General features: G+C 29.0%; 1 protein-coding gene across 3 annotated transcripts; it reads left to right on the plus strand.

The window, feature by feature from the left end:
• The first annotated feature begins 913 nt into the window (after positions 1 to 913).
• LOC115234226 (cytochrome P450 4C1-like) lies at positions 914 to 7,626 on the plus strand. Of its 3 annotated transcripts, XM_029805087.1 has the most exons (12): positions 947 to 1,295; positions 1,372 to 1,378; positions 2,449 to 2,626; positions 2,785 to 2,894; positions 3,250 to 3,340; positions 4,612 to 4,806; positions 5,142 to 5,208; positions 5,404 to 5,530; positions 5,665 to 5,746; positions 5,843 to 5,955; positions 6,066 to 6,294; positions 6,837 to 7,626. In XM_029805087.1, the coding sequence occupies exons 3-12, from the start codon at positions 2,458 to 2,460 to the stop codon at positions 7,175 to 7,177; spliced, it is 1,524 nt and encodes a 507-aa protein (XP_029660947.1). In that variant the 5' UTR covers positions 947 to 1,295; positions 1,372 to 1,378; positions 2,449 to 2,457; the 3' UTR covers positions 7,178 to 7,626. The 3 variants fall into 3 exon arrangements, with proteins under 3 accessions (XP_029660937.1, XP_029660947.1, XP_029660957.1); XM_029805077.1 differs by lacking the exon at positions 1,372 to 1,378 and having other exon boundaries at positions 914 to 1,295; XM_029805097.1 differs by lacking the exons at positions 947 to 1,295; positions 1,372 to 1,378 and adding an exon at positions 1,421 to 1,438.
• The last annotated feature ends 69 nt before the right edge of the window (positions 7,627 to 7,695 follow it).

Consider the following 7,695-nt stretch of genomic DNA (forward strand, 5'->3'; position numbering starts at 1 on the left):
ATATATATATATATATATATATATATATATATATATGGTATTATCCAGCATACATCACTATTGAAACATTAATTAAGATTATAAAAGTTGGGTTTTCTAATGAGAATAAAGCAAAGGTGAAGTATTTATAAAATACTAATCGGTATAAATCGTAATCAGTCTGGCAAGAAAAAATTGTGACTAGCAAGATATGTAAAAAGTCACAATAGTGAAGTTATAAATATGTTATTACGCGATGGAAATAGAGATTACACCTTACAATGAAGTAAAGCTTAGGTATGTGCGTACTGTGACGTTTCTTAAGCATGCGCGCTTAAGGAGGAACTGCACGGATCAGCTACATCAAAAGTTATATAATAAATTTAATACATTTCGAGATTCATGAATTTAACATTACGCAAAGTAGGTACCACATTCTATCCTCTCTTATAAAGTAAAGATTTGCTCTTTACAATTCTTTTTTATTTTCATAAATTTTTGTGTATAGTCGTTATAAAATGTTCGTAATATACTATAAAAAAGTTAGTTTGATATAAAATAATATTTACGATTTTGAGATTAAATTATATTTTACAGGGCAAATCTTTACTTTTTAATTCATAAATTAATTATTAACCTTATATTTTAAAAGGCTAAAAGTGTGCTTTTTGGCAAATTCATGAATATCTCAAAATGTATTAGATTTATTAACTTTCGACGTAGCTGATCTGCACAATCTCTCCTTAAGAATTATAGCTTAAACATACTATGTATGCAAATAGCAATTAGATCATTATTTGCATATAGCATATTATGCATATGAAATCAGTTTCTATCATGTATCTCATTGTAATAAAAAGTCAATTTACGATGCAGTATTTTTCAAATGCGTAGGGACGTTTGCAAGGAAAATTCAAATAAGATATAGTATATTGTAGTGTGTGAGTAATTACATACATTGTGGATTTGAGTAGCGCAAAGCGAAAACAAGACTTGAGAATTACAGATCAAGAACGCAGTATCACTCTGCAATCGAGTCTTGAAGCGAAAAGAAGTGGAGACGATTATATAATTCTTTGCTTCTTAAAAAAATTTTTAAAAAAAATTCTTTTTTTTTTAGAAAAACATCTATTCTCTTATTCTCTCTTTTTCTCGCTTATCTTATTGTATTTAATTATACTACATTTGTAATTATAAAGCATGATAAATTGTAATATATAATTAGTGATGATCTAGTGATATCTGCTAAAAGTGTTACAAATATCTTGGTGAAACATCATTCCTTTTTAATATCAAGTGCTCCGACATAACGGATAGTAAGTATCGAAATCTTGCAATTTTTTCAGCATCATGTAGTTAAAATTCTAGGTATCATATTTTATTTTTTTCCAGATACAAAGTAATTCGCGCAAAGTTAAAATATGATGTAATCAAAAACTTATTAAACAAAGTAATATGGGCGAGTATTTTATAATGAAACACCAAATTTATTTCTGTTCATTATCTCGATTTTTTAAACCGTATTATATAAAATTATGGCAAGTAATTCTTCGCGAAATTCGGCTATATATATTTCAATTAAACAGTGATGATAGAGCGCTTACATTACTGTGCAAATGTACGTTTGATCAAAGATTAGAAGTTCAATATTGATTTAATATTTTATAAACGCCCATATGTATCACATCTTCAAATTTCTGTTAAAATGAGAATAATTAGACATTTGAAATAATAAATTCTTTTAAAGATTCCAATGAAAAAAAACGGTAGAAAAATGGAATATAGAAAATTTATTACGGTTTTCATGAATCCATAGATTAATAAGCGAAGATTTCACATTTGAATGAGTTACATAGAAATAATCGAGATATATTTTGCCAAAGAAATATTTTCAATCACATTAATCTTATATTTGATTTTGATCGATGATATACAAGGTGTCCTAGACCACCCGTACATCCCTTTTCTTTCAAAAATTAAGCATTTTAGAGAAAAACTTTTTGAACAAAAATTGTATGGTTTTGAGGGGAACATAAGATGGTGTCATTGGTTTGACCTTGGATGGCATCGTTAAGGTCAAGTCAAGGACACCATCTTATGTTCCCCTCAAAACCATACAATTTTTGTTCAAAACGTTTTTCTCTAAAATGCTTAGTTTTTGAAAGAAAAGGGGTATACGAGTGGTCTAGGACACCCTGTATATTTATATATCCATCATATCTATTTACATTAATAAAGTGTCTTTATAAAATTTTATCGATTAATAGAGCTAATAACGATATAAACATCGTATGAATGAAATCTTTATCAATCTCTGTGTGTGTGTGTGTGTGTGTATGTGTGTGTGTGTGTGTGTGTGTGTGTGTGTGTGTGTGTAAAATTCCAATGTAATTCTAATTTAAAAAGTAACTATAGTAATTTATGCATTTACATATTTGATAACTTACAAGCTGTTTAATATGTTTACAGGTTATAAAAATGGAGTTGATCTCTTTGATACTGTGCGCCTTGTTCGTTGTTTTAATAATCTCAATTATATCGACAGTATATCATCATTACATTCTTCGACGAAAGCTCAAAAATATTCCTCAAATCGGTAGATTTCCTTTTGGCGTGGCATTTGAATTAATGAAGCTGTCCGACTATGGTGAAGAACTTTATAAATAAGATATTGTCATGATATGCTTTTACAAATATTATTTATATATTTTTAGCAAAGATCTTAAAACAAGGAATTCGTCGTTTATTTTAAATCAGTATAATAATTAGTAAATGTTGAATATCTGATTATGTACTTATCCACAGAACGCGTACTATGGTTTGCGCAACGTATGGTTGATTTTAAAGATGGAATTTTCATATATTGGATTGGCTTGAAACCACTTATTAGTATTTATAAACCTGAAATTTTAGAGGTAAGAATAAATAGGACTCGGTATTTATTATATTTGCATAATGAAAAAAATTGTTTTGTCTCTCGATCGAGACAGTTCACGGTAAAACTGTACTTTCCAAGTTAATTTAGCGATCTAGTCAATTATCGGTTTCATGTTTAGAATATTAAATAGGATGTTTTTTTCCTAATGATACACCAGAAAAAATGTAATTAACGATACATGAAAAAGTAAGTCGTAAAAATTGAATAAAATTGTTGCATATGAGGCTCTGTTCTTGAAAAAATTAAAAATTTGAAAAAAGATATCTTTTTTAATATAAATGTGATAAATTATTATTCGCATGGTTATATTGTTTTTAAACACATTTTTACAGATTATTTTACCTAGCACCGTAAATATCGAGAAAGGATTTCCTTATTATATGATGGAATCTTGGTTAGGCAAAGGACTTCTAACTTCTACAGGTAAACGCATAAACTCATTTACGTCTAATTTTAATATCTCATTGAAGATAAAAAGTAAATTGCAGCTTACATTAGATTATGCGTTTTTGTTATATGGTTATTGGCAAAAGAATTTTGGACAAATCACGAAAAACAAGGAATAGTAAAATTTCACTCTAATACAAATATGCAAATTTGTATACCTATATTTATACTCTGACAAAAAAAAGATATTCTTATTTATTAAATATTTACTTATGTAAATATTATATATTTGTAATAATAATATTTTACTTATGTAAATATGATTTTACATTAATGTTAATTATTCATGTAAACTGGCGCGCCTTAAAACGTTATTCAGTTTTATGTGGAATTTTTTTTATTTACATGAGCTGTTCGGAAATCATCTAGTATCAAGTCACTTAGTTGTAGTACTTAGTCAACGAGTAATCTCCGGTAGGTTTGCAAAATAAAATAAGAAACAGGAAAAATATTTATTATACATAAAAGTTACTTACATATATACACTATTTTTGGACATAATCGTCATTCGAATTGAGGCACTTGTCGTGATAGAAGGTTTTGTATGTCCTCATCAAAGTACAGTGTTGCTAAACTGGAATCTCAATCAACTTCTAACAAAACAAGAAATAAAGCCACACTTTCGTGCATGTAAACAGATAAAAGTCATTCGGTGCAAAATCCAGACTACACGGTAGTCAGGAAACTTCCATCGGAATTTTTGGATGTACAATAGGAGTTCGATCACCCACCTTATGGCCCGGAGTTTGCACCAAAAAATTTTTAGCTATTCACACGCATAAAAGTGTGACTAAGGACACAGCGATTCGAAGGCAATGAGGAGCTGTTGAGCAATGCTAGAAGTTGGCTAATTGTAAGATTCCAGTTTGGCGGCGTACTTTGATGCGTATACAAAACCTTGTATTATGCAATAACAAGTGTCTCAATTCGTATGGCAATGATGTCGAAAAATAGTGTATATATGTTAGTAACTCTCTCTTTTGTATATAATAAAATATATTTCCTGTTTTATTTTGCAAGCCTACCGGAGGTGGACGGTGGACTTCCAAATAATCCTCGTACATTGCAAACATTCAGTGGCGACATGCAAGAAAAACAGAACTAAAATGCGATAAAAACTGTATAATAATATGTGCTTTTTGTTTATATTTATATAAATTATCTGTGCGCATTTATATGTATTCTTTATCTCTTTTACGATATTTTTAATAAGTAAATATATTGCTGATTGTGTGGTATTGCTTCAGGAAAACAATGGAACCATGATAGAAAACTTATTACACCGACGTTCCATTTTAGTATATTGGACCAATTTGCTGTGATTATGTCTGAAAAAGCAGAGATCTTGACAAAATATCTCGAGAGGGAAATAGCAAAGAATCCAGAGAAAGCCATCAATATTTTTCCGTTTGCTAACAATGTTGCTCTCGACGTTATATGTGGTACTAAATAAATAAATCCCTTTCTTTCGTATAATCACGGATTACAATACTAGTATAATTTCAATGAGCTCGATTTTTGACATTGCATATGTAAATCAATGCAAAAAATCGAATTTTACGTCACATTTAATTTAATTGTGAATAAATAATGTCTTACTCTCGTAGATATTTAAATATAAAAAAAATTTTATATCGGTATTAATTTTTGTATATAACAAAATTAATTTGAAAGTCATAAGTATCAATTTTATTTCTTTTATGTAATTTATAAGCAATAAAATGTAGCATACTTTCATGAGGGAATTATGACGATACTAAGTCATTATTTTGCATAGAAACGGCGATGGGTGTGGATGTACATGCTCAAGAAAGTGAAACCAAGTATACCACAACAATACATAGGTACGAAAAATTATGAATTACATTATTTTATTAGTAATAAAATAATTAATAACAGTAATAATTTATTAACAAGATTTTTTAAGAATTAATATAGCAAATTTTGTATGATTATAAATATACATGTATATGTATAATTAATATATAATAGCATAAATATACTGTCATATCGGTTTACCGTTTTAATCGTACTTTTAGAACATCTAAATTAATATTTGATCGATTTATTCAACCGTGGTACTGGTCGGATTGGTTGTACGACATAATGCCTTCGGGAAAGGAACATAAATCATTGGTTAATATAATACATACGTTTACGAAAGAGGTATGCATACAAAAATCCTAATATAATACATTATGTATTAAGATATCGGCAGAATTTTATTAAATTAATTATTTACATTGTTTTTTGTTGGGGTGAATTCAACAAGCTTACAACAAATAAATGATAAATTTCAGGTGATACGTAAGAAGAAGATCGCACGACAATCGGGAAACAGGTCTACCAAATCGGAAAACGAGGATGACGAACTTGATATAGGTATGATTATTAAATTATTATATTATCGTTATACATATGCTTTGATGGCTTGTGTAAAAATTTTTAAAATTATTTTCATGAAATTTATTTCGATAGGTAAGCGAAGGAGGAAAGCTTTTCTGGATCTGTTACTAGATCAGAATGAGAAGGACGAAACTCCGTTAACTGATGATGAATTGAGGGCACAAGTCGACACATTTATGTTCGAGGTGAGAGAAAAATCTTTGAAGTTTAACATAAACTTTCTTCTTATCAGACTCGGTAATGTTATTATAACTGAGTGTTATAAAATTGTAAGGATATACATATAATGATACAGGGTCACGACACAACTGCGGTTGCGATAACTTGGACGCTCTTCAATAATCTCGAACATCAAGAAAAAGTTCATGAAGAACTCGAGGAAGTTTTCAAAGATTCAAAGACACCAGCCAGCGTAAAGGAACTGTCGCAGTTGAAGTATCTTGAGAGGATCATAAAAGAAACGCTCAGAATATTCCCAAGTGTACCCATAATCACAAGGAAATTAGTAGAAGATGTAAAAATAGGTATGACAGAATTTTTAAAACCAAAATAAAAAAATCTTAATACATTCACATGTATCTGTAAATTTGAAAATATTCTCAATGAAACGGTAATATTTTTACTTAAATGATGAAAAGAATGTGTTTCTGTTCAGAGAGATATCTTTTTCTTATTTATTAAAAGCTAAATGAAAACGATTTGGCAAAAGACCAATACTTTAAAATCCATTTTAGATAGTCTCCAATTTATGATAAAATCTAAGATAAAATTTTATTTATCATTTTATTTATCAGTTAATTCTATTTATTATTTTATTATGCCCCGTATAAGTGTGGATTCTTCAAATGTTTCTATTACAATAGAATTTTGTCACGAATTATCATATAGAGATGGTCTAATGTCGGTTTGAAATTATTGTGAGTTTTGCAAAAGTCTTAGACTACAAGAGAGAAACATTTATAAATTTTAGAGTAGAACATTTATGTTAAAAAAGTTTATCTATATAAAATTTTATGTGCATGTGTGACAGAATACAATCTATTTTATACAATCTGTTTTATTTTAGGTGATTATACACTCCCGAAAGATGCTACAGTCATGTTGGAAATCGCATTAACGCATTTAAATCCAGAAGTTTGGTCTGATCCAAATAAGTTTGATCCAGATCGCTTTCTTCCGGATAATTCGAAACATAGGAATCCATATGCCTACATTCCATTCAGCGCTGGACCAAGAAACTGTATCGGTCAGAGATTTGCTTTACTCGAAGAGAAAGCGATATTAACAGCTATTTTGAGAAAATGGAAAGTTAAAAGTGTAAAAACAACTGATACAGTTCAATATGGGCTCACTCTCATTTACCGACCGTGCGAAGAGATATTCATCCATTTCACGCCAAAGAAATAATCAACTTATCATACCATGTACTCTATACACTTTTATATATACCTTGAAATATATGGTGATGGTTTCGATAGGGTTCCCGTCGTACGGAGAATGATATGATGTAACGGATTGTAAATACCGAAATTGTGATATAATAATGAACTTTTATATAAACTTACGTTGAGGATGAATACTTTATGTGATATTTATTGTAATTTTTCGCGAGATATTTACTTTGAAACAGTGGCAAACGCGAAAATTACAGAGCCATTTGAATTTCGCGATTCATCGCGGTGCATTTCGACAATAATCGCAGAATATGAAATTGAAGACTTAAATGTCTCGATAATTTTAAATCCGTTTTAACCCAATATAAGACTATACATTAAAAACGGAGATTGCATATATGAAGCATGTAAATGCAAAATGATGTAATATAAACATTTTGATAAAGTTGCGAAAATGTTTTGTTAAATAACGTGAGAATATGTCATTATTGGATTTTAATTCTTTAAAATATTTATTTATATGTACATATA

This window comes from Formica exsecta, unplaced genomic scaffold, assembly GCF_003651465.1.
Source record: "Formica exsecta isolate Colony F162 unplaced genomic scaffold, ASM365146v1 scaffold106, whole genome shotgun sequence".
Taxonomy (NCBI): domain Eukaryota; kingdom Metazoa; phylum Arthropoda; class Insecta; order Hymenoptera; family Formicidae; genus Formica; species Formica exsecta.

Coding starts and splice junctions, on each gene's coding strand:
- LOC115234226 (XM_029805077.1), top strand. CDS start 2,458: ATGGAGTTGATCTCTTTGATACTGTGCGCCTTGTTCGTTGTTTTAATA. Junction 4,807..5,141: donor TGCTCTCGACGTTATATGTG/GTACTAAATAAA, acceptor TATTTTGCATAG/AAACGGCGATGGGTGTGGAT. Junction 5,956..6,065: donor TCGACACATTTATGTTCGAG/GTGAGAGAAAAA, acceptor ATAATGATACAG/GGTCACGACACAACTGCGGT.